This window comes from Bubalus kerabau, chromosome X, assembly GCF_029407905.1.
Source record: "Bubalus kerabau isolate K-KA32 ecotype Philippines breed swamp buffalo chromosome X, PCC_UOA_SB_1v2, whole genome shotgun sequence".
In the NCBI taxonomy this organism is placed as follows: domain Eukaryota; kingdom Metazoa; phylum Chordata; class Mammalia; order Artiodactyla; family Bovidae; genus Bubalus; species Bubalus kerabau.
The window spans coordinates 94,812,754-94,831,403 of NC_073647.1; the positions used below are offsets into that span (position 1 = coordinate 94,812,754).

Genomic DNA, 18,650 nt, shown 5'->3' on the forward strand with positions numbered 1-18,650 from the left:
GTTCCTTTGCCTTTTCTAAATCCAGCTTGAACATCTGGAAGTTCATGGATAACATATTGTGGAAGCCTGACTTGGGGAATTTTGAGCATTACTCTGCTAGCATGTGAGATGAGTGCAGTTCTGTTCTTTTAAGTTTAATAAGGTCCTATCTGTTCATTTTTTTTTTTTTTAATTCTAGGAAGTGGTTCAAAAAAGACCCTACTGTGATTTATGAGTGTTCTGTTTATGTTTTCCTCTAAGAGGTTTATAGTGTCTAGTCTTACATTTAGGTCTTTAATCTACATTTTGAGTTTATTTCTGTGCATTGTATTAGGAAGTGTTCTATTTCATTCTTTTACACATAGCTGTCCAGTTTTCCCAGCACCACTTATTGAAGAGGCTATCTTTTCTCCACTGTATATTCTTGCTTCCTGTATCACAGATTAGGTGGCCATAAGTGCATGGATTTATCTCTGGACTTTGTATCCTGTTCCATTGCTGTACATTTCTGTTTTGTGCCAGTACCATACTGTCTTGATGACTGTAGCTTTGTAACATAATCTGACATCAGGGAATCTGATCTCTCCAGCTTCAGTTTTCATTCTCAAGATTGCATTGGCTATTCAGGGTCTTTTCTGTTTCCATACAAACTGTAAAATTTTCTTACCTAGTCCTGTGGAAAATGTTGTAATTTGATAGCGATTGCATTGAATCTGTAGATTGCTTTGGGTAGTATAGTCATTTTCACAATATTGATTCTTCTGATCAAAGAACATGATATATCTCTTTTATCTGTTTGTATCATCTTTGATTTCTTTCAGCAATATCTTACAGTTTTCTGTGTACAGGTCTTTTGCTTCCTTAGGTAGATTTATTCTTAGGTTATTTTATTCTTTTTGTTGCAATGATAAATGGGATCATTTCCTTCATTTCTCTTTCTGATCTTTCATTGTTAGTGTTTAGGAATGCAAGAGATTTCTCTGTTAATTTTGTATCATACAGCTTTACTAATTTCATTGATTTGCTCTAGTAGTTTTCTGGTGGTATATTTAGGGTTTTCTATGTATAGTATCAGGTCATCTGCAAACAGTAAATGTTTTACTTCTGTTCCAATTTGTTCTTCTTTTATTTCCTTGTTCTCTGATTGCTGTATCTAGGACTTCCGTGACTATGTTAAATAACAGTGGTGAGATTGTACACCTTTGTCTTGTTCCTGATCTTAGAGGAAATCTTTTCAGTTTTTCACTATTGAGAATAATGTTTGCTGTGGGTTTGTTGTATATACCCTTTATTATGTTGTGGTAGGTTCCCTCTATGCCCACTTTCTGGAGAATTTTTATCATAAATTGGTATTGAATTTTGATGAAAGCTTTTTCTTCATCTATTGTGGTGATCATATGATTTTTATTCTTCAATTTGTTAATATGGTGTATCACATTGATTGTTTTGTATATATTTAAGAATCCTTGCCTCCCAGGGATAAATCCCACTTGATCGTGGTGTATGATCCTTTTAGTGTGTTGTCACATTTGGTTTGCTAGTACTTTGTTGAGAACTTTTGAATTTATGTTTACCTGTTTTGTGTGATATTAATATAACCACTCCAGCTTTCTTTTGATAACCTCTGCCAGAGTGTATATTATCCTATCATTGTCTTTTAACCAGTTTTGGCTTTATTTTTAAAGTATGTTTTTTGTTAGTTGCATATAGCTAAAAGTCGCTTTCTTTAATTCAGCCTGTCTCTGTCTTTTAAATGGATCATCTAGACCATTTATATTTTAACGTGATTGTTGATATGGCTAGGTTTAAATTTAGCATCTTGTTATTTATCTTCTGTTTGTCTTTTCTGGTCTTTGTTGCCATTTTTCTTTTTTCTGCTTTCTTTTGGGTTAATTCAGTGTTTTATCATTATGTTTATCTCATTCTTTGGCTTATTAGCTATAACTTTTTCTTTTGTTATTTTAGTTGTTACTTAAGGTCTATAGTACATATATTTAACTTACCATGGTATACCTTTAAGGCATATAATGAAATTTAATATAATTTTTTTTACTCTGTTCTGTATTATATGTACCAAATTATATTTATCCCATTCATTATTGATTAAATTTAGGATATTTTACTCTTATAAAAAATTGCTGTCTGAATATATTTGTATGTTTTTATTCACTTTTGCAGGTATATCCATGGAATAAATTCAAAGAGGTGAACTGCTCAGTTGGGCATTTTTCTGACTTTCAAGTCTTCCTTAACAGTTTAGCTATTTAGGTGACTTTTGAAAATTAATAAGATATTAGTGCTCTTAAAATGAATTCCAAAGTCATTGTGGTATAATAACCATATAGCTATTATCTTTGATAAGAGTATCTCATGTTTAATTGTCTCCTTGTTTTTCAGCTTTGCAGGCAATTTTCAGTTTGGAGTATTTATTAACAACCGAAGAGCAACATGAGAATAATGTATCTACAAAGAGAAGCTCAGGTGTCATGCTTTTCTGTTTGGCTGCCCAGTTTGCTTTAGAGGTAATTCTTATGTACCCACTTATGAGATTTTTACCTCTTTTCCATTTTCAGAGACTATTATGATAGAATCATCATCAGTTAGGCACAGGAGAGGCTTTTCTTTACCATCTATTTTGCCTCATTATTTTCGCACCAAATTTGGTTGTAGAATTGCTTTATTTCTCTTCATCTTTTTATGATTTAAAGTAAATAAAACAAAGTGAAGTTAGATATTTGTTCTTAAAACAATAGAAAAATACACGTAGCAAAGCATTAACTTTTAATAGAAACTTGAGATTTAAAATGCTATACTATGCAAAAAAAAAGTTATTTATTTGGAGACATATCTATCTCATTGGTTTGCAAAAAAAAAGTTTGAACCTTAATGGACCTTTCTAGTTGATAACCAAAAAACAACTTTAGTTTGGAAGCAATAATAACTTGTACCTCCTTTTTTTATTGGCAAAATTCTGGTCTTAGTAAATATATAGGATTAGGAAAAGCATTGTAACAACTGTCAAGTATATTATTAACAATATACAATCTGGCCACAGGTGTCTCTTCTACTTTATCTCATATTACTCCCCTGTGTCATCATCATAGTGATATAAGCCACTATTACCTTAGGCACAGGGTCTAGAATAGCGGACACATAAGACTTCTGTAACTCCAAGCACATTCAATGTTTCTCAAACAGGCCAATCGCATTCCTTTTTCCCTGTCTTATTTACACCATTCTATCTTTTAAGAAATGTTCTTATTTAAATGTTACCTTAAGATTTTTTTCCACTGTACAGACTTCCCAAATCAATTCTAGTTCTCAGTGCTCTCCTCCTACTCTGAATTGCAGTCATTTTTAATGTGTATACCACTTATTTGGTCTGTATTTTATATACTGCCTTATATTGCTAATGCATGGATTGTCTGTCCAACTTGACTTACAAGACCCTTGAGTGTTGAGGTCCTTTAATGGACCAGAACCTGGTGGTCTGGAGTTGACGATAAGAAAGTAAAAGAGAAAGAGAGGCTGATATTCCCTGGTTTACGCAGAAAACCAGTGAAGTCCTTGACACAGGGCTTGCGTTGCTCACGAAGGCACTGGGCGCCCTCTCCAGGGGGTGAAGGCACAGTGCGCCTTCTTGAGAGGGTCTTAGAAGCCTGGGCAGGAGAGGGAGCATGACGAGTTTCTGTGCTCCAGAGAATTAGCCAGAGAGAGAGAGAAAGAGAAAGACACAGGGACCCAAGCTCTGATGGAGCAAAGGTGTTTTATTCAACATAGTGTGGGTATATATAGTGTCTTACAAGGTAGCTTTGTTTAGCAAAGATAAAGATCAAAAGTCCAGACTTACAAACTATCAAGGAAACATAAGGCAATCTATATCAAAGAGAGAGGGTTGTAAATAATCCCTTTTACCCTATGGTTCATAAAAAGGAAGAGGGTCGTAAATAGTTACTTATTATCGTATGGAAAAACGAACGAAGGAAATGCATGCATTCCTCAGCCCTGGGAGCAGTTTGCCACCCCTCTTAATTCCTGAATATTTGGGAATTAATAAGGAACAGAGGATTCATGACAGATCCAAAACAGCACACAGGAAGCCTCCTGTTAAATGCTTTCTGACATTTGAGGACCATATTTCTAGTACCCAGTCCAGTATCTTGCTCAAAGTAATAGCTGAATATAGTTTTGAATAATATGTGTTTTGATGTTAATGAATAGGATAATAAAACTCCTGGAAGAGGAAAAATATTTGGCAGATGTGGATACAGGATGTGTTTGTGCAGAAAATGAGAGAAAAATCTGTAATGGGGAACCCAAAAGCAAATATATTTTTAAAGGAAGGTTTATATAGTTATATCTGATGGAAAGCAGAAGAAAGGTGGTGGAAGAATTATGGAACTATATTTCTGAAAAGCAAATAATTGTAATAGAAGAGAAAGAATCGGGGGGAAGAAACCCAAAGTAGTTTGAATTAGAAGATGGAAGGAAGTATGGATGAGCCAAGCCCAGGAAATTGAATATATTTCTACAAAAGAACAAGGGTGGAATCCAGTCTTCACTTAGTGTAATTGCTTTGCAAAAGGCATTTCAAGTGCTAATGAGACTATCATTCATTCAGCAGATATTTATTGAGTATCTACTATGTGCCTACCATTGTTCTGGGCTCTTGGTATAAATAAGTAAACAAAACATTGATATACCTTCTTGGAGCTAACATTCAAGCAGGAAGAAAGAAAATATTAATAAGCATAATAAATAAGAAATGACATAATATGTTAGAAGTTGATAGCAATATAGAAAAAATAGAGCAGTCTTAATAGAGCAGATCAGGGATGGGAATGGGCTGAAATTGGTGTGAGTTATTTTTTTCAAATAGAATGATGAGGGTAGGTCTCATCAAGAAGATGACATTGTACGAAGACTTGAAATTGGTGAGGGAGTTAGCCCTGTAGATATATGGGGGAAGTGAAGAGGAACAGTATTCCAGGCAGAGGTAACACCAATTCAAAGCCTGTAAGGTAGGTACCAGGAGTAGCAAGGAAGCCAGTATGGCTAGAGTGAATAAAGGGTGGGATTAATGAAAGATCAAGTCAGAGAGGTAATAGAGAGTCTGGATTATATAGATCCTTATAGACTAGTGAAAGTACTTTGACTTTTCCTCTGAATGACATTGGAGTGTCGTGACATGATTTGACTTTTATTTAACAGAAATACTCTTGGGTGTATACTGAGAATAGGCCAGAAAAGAAGAGCCAAGGTGGAAGCAAGGATACCTATTAGGAAATTTTTAAAGTAATCCAGAGAAAAGATTAAGGTGACTCAGATAAGGGAGATAACAGTGGAGGTAAATGATAAGAGAATTTGCTGACAGATGAAGGGTATAAGAGAAAGAGACTGGGTCATCAAAAGGAGTTGCCATCAACTGAACTAGGAGAAGCTCCAAATAGAGCAGAGTTGGGAGGACAGTTAGGAGTGCAATTTGGACATGATGCATTTGAGATGTCTGTTAGACCATCCAAATGGAGATCCAAGTAGTCAGTTGATACAGCTCTGGAGTTCTGAAAGAGGTCTGGGCTGAAGAGAAAGGTTTACTGCTGCTGCTGCTAAGTCACTGCAGTCGTGTCCGACTCTGTGCGACCCCATAGACGGCAGCCCACCAGGCTCCTCCGTCCCTGGGATTCTCCAGGCAAGAACACTGGAGTGGGTTGCCATTTCCTTCTCCAATGCATGAAAGTGAAAAGTGAAAGCAAAGTCGCTCAGTAGTGTCTGACCCTTAGCATGGACTGCAGCCTAGCAGGCTCCTCCATCCATGGCATTTTCCAGGCAAGAGTACTGGAGTGGGGTGCCATTGCCTTCTCCGCATATATAGATGATATATAAAGCTATTAGACTGGGATACCATCACCAAGGAAGTGAGTATAAATGAAATAGAGAAGATGACCAGAAACTGAGTCTGGAGCTCTCAAATATTAATGGTTTGGAGAAAAGCAGAGGAACCAGTAACTGTTCAGAGGAACTGTGGTATTAGAGAAGACTCTTGAGAGTCCCTTGGACTGCAGGTAGATCCAACCAGTCCACCCTAAAGGAAGTCAGTCCTGAATATTCAGTGGAAGGACTGATGTTGAAGCTGAAGCTCCAGTACTTTGGCCACCTGATGTGAAGAACTGACTAATTTCAAAAGACCCTGATGCTGAGAAAGATTGAAGGCAGGAGGAGAAGGGGATGACAGAGGATGAGATGGTTGGATGGCATCACTGACTCAATGGACATGAGTTTGGGTAAACTCCGGGAGTTGGTGATAGACAGGGAGGCCTGGCGTGCTACAGTTCATGGGGTTGCAAAGAGTCGGACACTACTGAGTGACTGAACTGAACTGAGAGGAACCAATAAAAGGGTAATTAATGAAAGAGAACAATCCATGAGGTAGGAGAAAACAAGGATGGTGTGGTGTCTTAGAAGGCAGCTGTGTTTCAAGGAGGAAAGAGTGATTATGTTGATTGTTGCTGATATGTCAAATACGATGAGGACTGAGAATTGACCATTGGAATTTATAATATGTTGGTCGTTGGTGAGTTTGACGAGCAGTTTGGGTCGAGGTAGGACAAATGCCTGATTACAGTAGGCTCAAGAGAGAATTGAAGGAAAGAAATTGTATGCAATAAGTATAGACAATTCTGTAGAAACGTTTACTACAAAGGGAAGAAAGGAAGTTGGGCAATAAAAATAAAAGAAGTTGGGTAGTAGTTGGTGAGAGAAGTAGGATAAAGAGGTTTGTTTATTTGCTTGAAATTGGATGAATGAGAATGCTTATATACTGATAGGAATGACCCAGTTAGAGAACAAAAGTTGGCAATTTTACAAAAATGAAAGTTGTTAGACTAATGTCATTAAACAGTAATGGACACAAGTGTGTAATTTTCTGGGTTGGCTCTAGGAAGAAAAGCTGGCTTAAAACTCAGCATTCAAAAAAAATAAGATTATGGCATCCAGTCCCATCACTTCATGACGGATAGAAGGGGAAAATGTAGAAATAGTGACAGATTTTATTTTCTTGGGCTCCAAAGAAACTGTGGACGCTAACTACAGCCATGAAATTAAAAGACACTTTCTCTTTGGAAGAAAAGCTACGACAAACCTAGATTGTGTATTAAAAAGCAGAGATATCACTTTTCCAATGAAGGTCTATATACTCAAAGCTGTGGTTTTTCCAGTAGTCATGTATGGATGTAAGTTAGACCATAAAGAGTGCTGAGTGCCAAAGAATTGATGCTTTTATCTTGGGAGTCCCTTGGACTGCAAGAAGAACAAACCAGTCAATCCTAAAGGAAATCAACCCTGAATATTCATTGGAAGGACTGATGCTGAACTCCAGTACTTTGGCCACCTAATGTGAAGAGCCAGCTGATTGGAAAAGACTGATGCTGGGAAAGATTGAAGGCAAAAGGAGAAGTGGGGAGTCAGAGCATGAAGTGATTAGAGAGCATCACCAACTCGATGAACATGAGTTTGAGCAAATTCGGGGAGGTAGTGAAGGACAGGGAAGCCTGGCTTGCTGCAGTCCATGGGGTTGCAAAGAATTGGACATGACTTAGCAACTGAACAACAACAAGTAGGAAGAAACGTGGACAGTTAATTTATGATAACAATTGAGAAGGCAGAGTATGTGGGTGTGGTTCCTGGTGTGTGAGTAGATGTGGTAGTGGGAATCTGTAGAACTTCTTTTCCTAACTGCTTCACTTTTCTCAATGAAGTGGGAAACAAGGTCATCACCCGAGAGTAAGAATAGGAGAGGAGGTGTTTGAGAAAAGAGGACAAGATGTCAACTAATCATCCAGAAAATCAGAAAAGTGAATGGCAAGGGTATGTGGTATGCTTGCCTTGTAGCAGTAAGGTCCATTTGATGAAATTTTAAAATAAATAGTTGTACAGGTTTTTATCTGGCTAGTTTCAGCTGCATGTATACAGGCACAAAAGTGACTAGAAAGTTGAATTTAACCAGGCTTGGGTTTGCTGACATGACTTAGTGACTGAACAACAACAACATAGTTTTTCCAGATGAACACAACCAAGCAAAAGAGGGGCAGGAAAATCAAGAAAGAAGGAAATGGTTATAATGAATCCTCATGGAATTCAAACTAGATACAGAGGAGGACTTCAAAGAGATTAGGAATGGTGAAATGTTAGTAGTGTCAATGTATTGGTGATCTTAATGCAGTTGAAGGATTGCTGGAGTGATAAAAGGAGTGAATTAGAAAGGTTTGTTGTTTATAGTCAAAAAAGAGTTGTATCCAACTCTTGTGACCCCATGGACTGTAGCCCACCAGGTTCCTCTCACCATGGAACTTCCCAGGCAAGAATACTGGAGTGGGATCATCCTGACCCAGGGATCAATCCTGTGTCTCCTGCGTTGGCAGGTGAATTTTTTTTTTACCACTGAGCCACTTTGGAAACCCTTATGTGGATTAGGGCGCTGGAAATGAGGGTGATCTCAGAGTCTGGGGTTCTTTTGGTTACTGCTGATAAACAAGAATAAAGAGCTCAGTAAGATTAGTCCTAGTGGAGTCAATGCAGTGTTGGCAAGGCTATGAGTGTTTGTGGATAGAGAGGAGTGGCTTTCTGGGGCCAATATGAACCTGTTTAGTAAAAAGTTTTTCAGTGAGTAATCCTTCTACCATCTTGCAGCAACTCTTTTGAGAATGCAAAACAGACAAGTTTAGATTTTTTTCTTGTCCTTAATGGGCAGGAATATAGACAGTATTTTATAAGTATCATTTTGAAATGTAATTTAACATATCATATTTATCCTTTTTAGAATGGCCAACAAGTCGTAGCAGTAAAAGCTTTGGAAAATTTAGCTAAATATTCAGAAGAGCCGCCACAAGTTCTTACAGCTTTAAAGTAAGTAAGCCCCATCCTGTGGATGTAAAAGCATTTCCTCTATACATGTTACTCTTGGTCTATAAATTTTGCCGTAATAGTACTGATGGATTCAGGCTGAAACAATGCCTACAATACCAAGTGGGTTTTTTTTCCCCAGCTTTATTGAGATATAACTGACAAATGGTGGTATTTTGTAAGTTTAAGGTATGTAACTTGGTGATTTAATACACATTCATATTATGAAATGGTTAGCACAGTAAGATTATATCCATCACCTCACAAAATACTACACTGTATGTGGTGAGAACATTTAAGATTTACTCTCTTAGCAACCTTCATGTATATAATACAGTGTGGTTAACTACAGTTACCATGCTGTACATTAGATCTCTGGGCTGTATTCAATTTGTAACTGGAAGTTTATACCCTTTGACCAGCATCTCTCCATTTTCTCCACCCACAGGCCCTAACAAACATCATTCTACTCTGTTTCTGTGTGTTTGGATTTCTTGCTTTTTTTGTTATTTCTTTCTTTTTTTTTTTTTTTTAAGAGATTCCACATATAAGGGAGATAATCCAGTACTTGTCTTTCTTTGTCTGACTTATTTCACTTAGTACGATGCCTTCAAGGTCTGTCCATGTTGTCACAAAAGACAGGACTTTCTTTTATCTAGTTAAATAGTATTCCTGTGTGTGTGTGCAAGTACACCATACTACATTTTCTTTATTCCTCCATTGATGGACACTTAAGGTTGTCTCCATGTCTTAGCTATTGCAAATAATGCTATAGTGAACATTGGGGTGCAGATATTTCTTCAAGACATGATTTCCTTTCTTTTAGATACATACCCCAAAGTTGGGTTGGTGAATTGTATAGCAGTTTTATTTTTAATTTCTGAGGAACCTCCATGCTCTTTTTCCACAGTGGCTGTACCAGCTTGCATTCCCATCAACAATGCATGAGGGTTTCCTTTTTTCTATAAAAAAACTTATTATCTCTTTTTTTTTGGATAATAGCCATTCTAACAGGTGTGAGGTGATATTTCACTGTGGTTTTGACTTGCATTTCCCTGATGATTTATAATGTTGAGCATCTTTTCATGTACCTGTTGGCCATTTGGATGTCTTCTTTGGAAAAATGTCTATACAGGGCTTCTTCCCATGTTAAAATAAGATTGTATTTTGCAGTTGAGCTGTAGGAGTTCCTTATATATTTTAGATATTAACCACTTATCAGATATATTATTTGCAGATATTTTCTTCCATTCTATTAGTTGCCTTTTCATTTTTTTGATAGTTTCCTTTGCCATGCAGAAAATTTTTACTGTGATTTAGCCCCACTTACTCATTTTAACTCATTTTTGCTTTTGTTGCTTGTGCTTTGGGTATCATACCCAAAAAGTCATTATCAAGTTTTTCCCCGTGTTTTCTTCCAGGAGTTTTATGCTTCTACGTTTTTTGTTTTTTTTTTTTCTTCTTTTTTAAAAATTTATTTGTTTTTTAATTGGTTTTAAGTCTTGTATTTAAGTCTTTAATCCATTTTGATCTGTGTCTTCTGTGTAGTGAGAGATAAAGGTCCAGTTTCATTCTTTTGTGTGTGGATATCAATTTTCTCAGCACCACTTACTGACAAAGATTATATTTCCTCTATTAAGTATTCATGTCTCCCTTGTCAAATATTGGTTGATGATATATAGGTGAGTTTATTTCTGGGCTCTCTATTCTATTCCATTGGTCTATGTGACTATTCTTATGCCAGTACCATGCTGTTTTAATTACTATAGCTTTGTAGTATAGTTTGAAAACAAATGTGATGGCTCTAACTTTCTTCTTGTTTTTCAAGCTTGCTTTGGTTGTTCAGGGTCTTTTGTGGTTCCGTACGAATTTCAGGATTTTTTTCTCTTATTTCTGTGAAAAATGCTATTGGAAATTTGGTAAGAATGCTTAAAGTAAAAAAAAAAAAAAAAAAAAAAAAAAGAACATGTCAGTTAAACCTGATCTTTTCTTTATCTCTTTCTATGAAGGAAAATGATTTATCAAAAGGGAACTTTTACAGACAATAATCAGGCAGAGGAGGCTGAGGTAATGGTAGAGAATATGCCGGTGGAAAAGCTGGAAACCAGAAGGGTTCTGTAGTGATTATCCTGTTGGCCAACTGTACTTGAGTCCACTCTTCTGAAGGGAAATGGAATCACAGATATAATAATATCAGAAGGAGTCTTGAGATACTTGCATATGTTTAGTCAGATAAATATCTAAAATCATCCAGGATGATTGATAGTGTTTTTTATTTTTAAAGATTTTTAAGGTTTGAAACTTCACAAAATACTTTTTTTTGTCCATTTGTCATCATGCTGCCAGATCCCTTCAAAAAGTACTCATCCTAGTTTATATGGAACCCAAAGGCCAGTTCCAGGTTCCTTTATAGAAAGAAAAATATAAAAGACTTGTACATTATGCCTAATGTTCCATCAGGTGATTTGGGGCAATGATATAAACTGTGGAACTATTTAAGAATGTCTAATAAGCAATGCTTTTGTTTTAAAATTATTTTACTAAATTACTCTTCCAAAATTACAAAGTTGGTATGTTTTCATTGCAACCATTAAGACATACAAAGACTTACAAATAAAATAATTAATCTCCTTTTCCTCTCTCTTTTCTTACTTCCACCTCCTGGGGTAATCAAGATTACTAACTTGATTTCTTTCTAAGCATCATTTTTTTTATTACTTTATCATTTTTTATTACTTTATCATACAGGTGTTTGTTTCGTCTTTGTCTTCCAAGAATTTCTCAAATGCCAGACTCTGAAAACAAGTAAGTTATAATTCAACAGAAATGATGTATTTACCATTAGAAAAAAAATAGAAAAACTTCCACTAGAAACCTAATATTGAGAAATATATAGTATAATGGGTAAGGGCAATATAGACTCTGGGGCTAGTCTTCCTGGATTTATATTTTGGCTCTGCCACTTATTAGATATGTAGCCTGGGCCTCTGTTTCCTCATCTGTAGAATGGGTGTAATAATAGTACTTACCCTATGAGGTTACTGTGATGACTTGATGAATAAATAAGTGTAAAACACTTAGAATATTGCCAGACCCTTACCATGCCCTCAGTAACATTAGCTATGATTTCATTATGATATTGCATCTGTTTTTCCCATTTATTTATTTATGGCTGTGCTGGGTCCTCGTTGCTACATGCAGGCTTTCTCCAGTTGCAGTGAGCGGGGGCTACTCTCTAATTGTGGTGCAAGGGCTTCTCATTGCAGTGGCTTCTCTTGTTGTAGAGTGCAGACTCTATATTACAAGCTTCAGTAGTTGTGGCTCATGGGCTCTAGAGCACAGGCTCAGTAGTTGTGGCACGTGGGTCTCGTTGCCCTGTGGCATGTGGAATCTCACCAGACCAAGGATCAAACTTATGTCCCCTGCTTTGGCAGGCAGATTCTTAACCACTGGACCATCAGGGAGGTCTGTTTTTCCCTTTCTTAACAGGAGACTTACATATAGATGTATCTCTTACTTTCCCACAGAAACATAAATAACCTGATTGGTTTGTTGATTCCGATTTTCTATCAGCTCAGCTGGGAGTATTTAAATATCTTTCTGTCCACAGTTTCTGTGGCATATGATATCAAGAACTTAACAATTTGTGGAAGAATTAGGTCACCCATTTTTCATTCACAAAATTAATTTACTCCTAATAATTTAAAAGAAAACTATTCAAGATCTTGAGTAGGGATGACTTTCAGAGAAATATCACTCATCTCTATTGTCTCTGCTTGGACAAAAAGTCTATAATAGTGTACCACTACTTCATTTTTGCTTCGTATGTTTGTACCTGGAGGTATAGTATTTTTTCAGCTAAATTCATTGGTAACCGTCTATAACTGAGGTAATATTATATTGATGACATAACTTTTTTTATAATACAAATTCTACCCATACATGTCTGGTTAAGTTTTGCCTCTTTACAGGTTCTGTGAATCCATTTGAAGGGCACTTAAACTAAAAAAATATTGAGATAATTGGAATTTAAATAATGATCAAATATTTGATGATATTAAGAAATTATTGGAACTTCCCTGGTTGTATGTGGCTAAGACTCCACACTCCTAATGCAGGGGTCCTGGTTTGATCACTGGTCAGGAAACTAAATCCTACATGCCACAACTAAAAGATCCCACATGCTACAACTAAGACCCAGCACAGCCAAATAAATAATTTAAAATTTAAAAAAAAATTATTATCTTTAAAGCATATAATGGTAATATAGTTATGATTTTTAAAGAATCCTTTTATCTTATAGACACACCCTAAAATATTTATGGATGAAATTATGTGATGTCTGGAATTTGCTTCAAAATAATATAGCTAGGTGGAGGTATCATTGAAATAAGATTAATGATGAGTTAATAATTACTGAAGCTAAGCCATGGATACCTGGGGGTTCATTCATCTGTTAACACATGTAAACTTCTTTGAAATTTTCAACAGTGAAAAGTTAAAGAATAAAATAGGAAACTCAGAGACTAAACCTTGATAGCTAATAGAACATAAAAGCTCCTTGAAGGCTAAAAAGGGCTATTTATATTGATCTTTGTATCTCAGAAACCTAGGACAGTATCACATACATAATAGTCACTCAATTTGTTTAAATGACTAAATATCAGTTCTTTATAAGAAGATCTTATATTGGACTTAAAGGGTGCTTCATACTCCATGTAATTGCAATGCAGTCAGATCCCACTCATTAAAACTAATTTGAAGATAGGGAAAAAGAAAGGCATCTTGTTTGAATTAAGGACAAACTTAAATTACAGAATATTTTTAAAATATGCCTTTATTGTTTTCATGTAAATACAGTAATAAAGAACATCTAAAAAAATAACATCTACTAGCAATGTTTTAGAGGTCAGGACCTGATTTAACGAATAGATTAGACTAATTTAGGGGGGAAAAGGCCTAATTCAGTGGAAAGAGTCAGAGAATTGAGTTCTAGTTTCAGCTGTTTCACTAACTTCTGGTTTACTTTAGACAATAACAACTTATTTGACTTCTCTAAGCTTTATTTTCTTCACTTATTAAATAAAAGATGAACTGGAAAATTTCTAAAGTTCTATCCTCTTCTAAAAATCTTTTTTTTTAGTATGAATTTATTTTAATTGGAGGCTAATTGCTTTACAATCATATGGTTTTAAATTACAGTATCAAAAAAAATTACAGTATCTACTTAAGTATTAACAATTTGTGTGCTAAAACTTTTTAAAGCAGTTTGTCTCTTAAATAGAATGTTCATTCCTTTCCATATCCTCATTCTTACTTGTACTATTTACATTAATGACCCCTCATAGATTATTTTATTATTTTTTTTTAGATTATTTTATATAGTCACTGAATTAAATAGTGAAGAAGTCAACTTTAGCTCAGCTTAAATTCAGATTAATGAAATTTATGTTAGAAGCTGCTTTATATAAAGTAGATGTCTATTGTTTATCCCTTAGAAAGCGGCTAGTTTTCCTGAAGCACGGTCTGCATTGTATAATATTAGACATTCTCCTGATTGTAGATAGAGTATATTCTACCCTACTTAGTATAAACTTCTTTAGTTGAGTTAGCTAATACTTCCATATTTAATCCTTTGTTTAAACATAGTGGGATGCTTTTCTCTGTTAAAATTTATGTACCCCACCTAAGGAGACTTGGGGCTTCCCTGGTGGCTCAGATGGTAAAGAATCTGCCTGCAATGCGGGAGACCTGGGTTTGATCTCTGGGTTGGGAAGATCCTCTGGAGGAGGGCATGGCAATCCATTCCAGTATTCTTGCCTGGAGAATCCTCATGGACAGAGGAGCCTGGCAGACCACAGTCGCAAAGACCATGGGGTTGCAAAGAGTCAGACACAACTGAGCAACTAAGCATAGCACACAAGGAAGCTTAACAAAGGGTCAAAAGGCTTGAGTAGTAGTAGTCTTGATGTCATCATTGCATGACCTTAGACAAATCATCCCCAATTTCCAGATCTGTTTTCTCATCTATAAAATTAAGGTTATGGATAAGTGATTTTTAAACTACATTCCTTAGAAACCTGAAAATTCTATGGCACTGCCTCAGGGACTTCCAGGAACTGAGGCTCTAGGGCTCTGCCCACGAATGGTTCAACCAGAGCAGCTACACTTCTGTCTCTTCTTGTATATTAGAGTTTTATAAAATTTTATCTGAAACATAGGTTCTGGTTTCCCCTCTTCAAAAAAAAAAGTTGAAAATCACAGAGATCAGTACCTGCTCTCAAATTCTATGACCCTGTAATATAAAACTTTATCAGTCATTGAAATCCTTTGCTTAAGAATAGGTGTAGAGGGGGAAGAGAGAAAAAAATATGAGGACATTGGGGCTGAGGAACAGTATCCTATAATGGGGAAAAACGGTGTAAAATGATAGATTTGCACCTTGAGCAACAAAACTTCACAATTTTGCATTTTCTTTGAGAAGCTCTCAGGTACAAATAGAGTCTCTTTTTTATACTTTTCTGTAGTAAAGCTTTGGAACAGCAGGAAAATACTCTTTTCTTTACTTTTTAGAAGGCAAGAAATGGATAGAATTTTGGCTTACTTCAATACAGGTAAATATCTCCTTGATTATTTTCACTCATTCATCTTGCCTCTATCCTCTATCAATATATAAATTCTCCAATATATAAATTCTCCAATATTCAATATATAAATTCTCCAATATATAAATTCTCAATATATATAATTCTCCAAGGCTTCATGTTTGAGTTAAGCTTCATGTTTTTACTAACATTTGTCACAGCAGTATATCTAGTTTCTTTATTCACAAGCAGAGAAAAGTTTGCTGTCACTAGCATTCATGTCCAAATGTGATTTCAGCTCTGTTTTTATTACAGTTTTTAAAAAGACATTTCTGTTTTTTCCTTCCTCCCTCCCTACCTGCCTTCCATCTCTGTTTCCACTTGATTCTAACCTAGAAAATGAACAGGTAAAAAAGGATCAAAACAAAAACACTCTGAACCCCACTAATTTTCATGATCTCTGCATCAAATTCAGATTGCTTACTCTGTTATTTTGAGGCTGTCCATCGATCTATCTGGACTTCCCTGGTGGCTCAGACGGTAAAGCGTCTGTCTACAATGCGGGAGACCCGGGTTCAATCCCTGGGTCAGGAAGATCCCCTGGAGAAGGAAATGGCAATCCACTCCAGGACTATTGCCTAGAAAATCCCATGGACAGAGGAGCCTGGTAGGCTATAGCCCACAGGGTCACAAAGAGTCGGACACGACTGAGCGACTTCACTATAGTCACTATCCATCTATCCAAGTCTATGTCATCTCCTCTGTATACCAATAATTCCTGCCTTCCCACTTCATTCAGCTAACTTCCTAGCTCCATTGAATTCCTTTTTCCAACTCCATGCTTTCTTTCTTGGTGTTGCTTTTGCCTAATAGGTCTTCCGATTTCTACTGCCCATGTACCTATTTGGGCTTCCTTGGTGGCTCAGTGGTAAAAGAATCTGCCTGCAATGCAGGAGATGTGGGTTCAATCCCTGGGTCAGGAATATCCCTCAGAGAAGGAAATGGCAACCCACTCCAGTATTCTTGGCTAGGAAATCCCATGGACAGAGGAGCCTGGTGGGCTACGGTCCATGGGGTCACAAAAGAGTTGGGTATGACTTAGCAACTAAATAACAACAATGTACCAATTTCCTTAAGTCTAAAATACACCAAAAACTCCATATCCTAGAAATTCTATCCCATTTATTGCAGTAGTTCACTTTTATACCTCAAATATCTGTCAACAGGTTGTTAAATGTAACAAATCAGTTTAGAAACCACAGCTTTTCAAAAGAGGAATGTTTACTGTTGGCATTCTTCTCTCTCAGAAGGGCACAAGAGTATGTAATAAATGTTTTCTGATGATCACAACAGATTTTGGTTCTGTACTTTGCTTGCTGTAGGAGTTCAGTAAGTAAATATTATGCCAACCTATCAGTACTCTTCCAATCCTCAATCTCCATTTCAGTATTTTAAATGATTATTTCTATTTTTTCCTTACACATAAATCATATCTTTCTACCTCAGGTGGTGAATGATTGCTCTAATTAAAAATCTCTCCAAAGATGTGTTTGTTCTCCAGAGTTTGAATTAACAGTTTATAAGAGCTTAGTAATGCTTTTTGTCATTTTAATTATTTTGGTATGCACTCATGCACACACACTGAAAAAGGACTTTCTAAATCCAGGCTCATGTCTGACTGTTTTTAAAGCAGGATTAACAACTTTGTTAGAGTATAAAGTAAAAGACCTCAATATCAGATTTTCTTGTTTGATGCAGCATTCCTGAACCTTACTCAGTTATCTGAAGGAGAAACCTGGACTTCAGCCTCTAAGATTAATGAAGCTCATTGGTTTCGAAAAACAGGTAAAAGGAAATTCTGTGGCTAAGCGAAACATTGTGGGGTGATAGAATCAGACAGATTCAAATTCTAGCTCTTAAATTTATAGCTATGGGTAAAAGGATAACTTGCTTAATCTCAGTTTTACTGTTTAATCTCAGTTTTACTATAAAAAATGGGGAACCTGGACATACCATGCACTCACTGTTAGTTTTCTTCATTTTCTATTGAAATGAATCTAAGAATAAAATATTGAATTAGAACTGCAGGTCTCCAAGGTTATGTTCCTAAACTTATTCTAGAATGCCCAATTTATCTCTAAATGTGAATCCTGAAAAATAAACTACATGCAACAATATGAATGAATCTCACAAAAATTATGTTGAGCAAAAGAAGCCAGATGTTTTGTATATACTGCATGGATCCATTTATATATAGTAAGAAACAAAAAGCCAGCAAACTAATTTACAGTTTTAGAACTCAGGATAGTGGTTACCCTTGAAGGGAGTAGTACTTGAAGAGAGTAGGTGGGATTGCTTCTGGGTTTCTGGTAATGATAAAGATCTTTGATCTGGATTGGTTACATGGATATTATATACTTTATGAAAATTCATCACGTTATACGGTTATGAGTTACGTAATTTACTTTATGCAGATTCTGTTTATAAAATTTACACTCCAGTGATAAGTAAGCGAGAGCAATTAAGCATCAGTGTTATAAGGTTAACTGGTTCTTCATGAACCTTTTTCTGCTTTATGGGGTTTACTGGGTCTCTAGGAGAAAAGGGAATAAATACAACAATCTGGTTTCTGGGAAACTTATGTGTATAATGGAAAATAGAAAACATTTAAATTATAGAAAGATTTAATGACTTTGATGTTTTAGAAGTTCAAAAAGTTATTTCTCAATACTTGTTTCACTGAATTTTAATTTTGATTTTTCAAGATAAAGATCATGCTGAATGTTGCCTAATGGAGATGTCCACAGCTCTATGAAAGATGTGAATCTTTCCATCTGTTTTCCTGAACGTTGAGTCTAATATACCTGATCTTTGCTTAATTTTAACTTTCTTTCACCAACTGAAGTTGGTGAACTCTTCAATGTGATACTCATTTTTTAGATGGATTCGTGTCAACTAAGAATTTATTGTATAGCCCTGATTTAAAAAAAATTCAACACTATTGCCATTAGTCATTGTCCTAGAATTAAAGATTGGAAGTAATAGAAGTCTCTAAGTTTACCTGGAAAAAATTTCTCTAAAAACCTAAAGTTAGCTTTTTTTAACCCTTGAGAAACCCCACATTAGTATGTTAATATTAAGGATATGGATATTATAAATCTGTGGAGATTATAATGGTACAGATTAAAC

At 35.7% G+C, this 18,650-nt stretch overlaps 1 protein-coding gene across 1 annotated transcript in view; it reads left to right on the top strand.

Moving 5' to 3' along the window:
- The window catches only part of TEX11 (testis expressed 11), a 212,587-nt gene that overhangs the window by 133,325 nt on the left and 60,612 nt on the right, over window positions 1–18,650 (top strand). Inside the window, exons 18-22 of the mRNA XM_055565760.1 lie at window positions 2,377–2,501; window positions 8,795–8,880; window positions 11,626–11,682; window positions 15,451–15,491; window positions 17,220–17,306. Of these exons, the coding sequence (XP_055421735.1) occupies window positions 2,377–2,501; window positions 8,795–8,880; window positions 11,626–11,682; window positions 15,451–15,491; window positions 17,220–17,306 (396 nt within the window). The remainder of the gene's footprint in view (window positions 1–2,376; window positions 2,502–8,794; window positions 8,881–11,625; window positions 11,683–15,450; window positions 15,492–17,219; window positions 17,307–18,650) is intronic.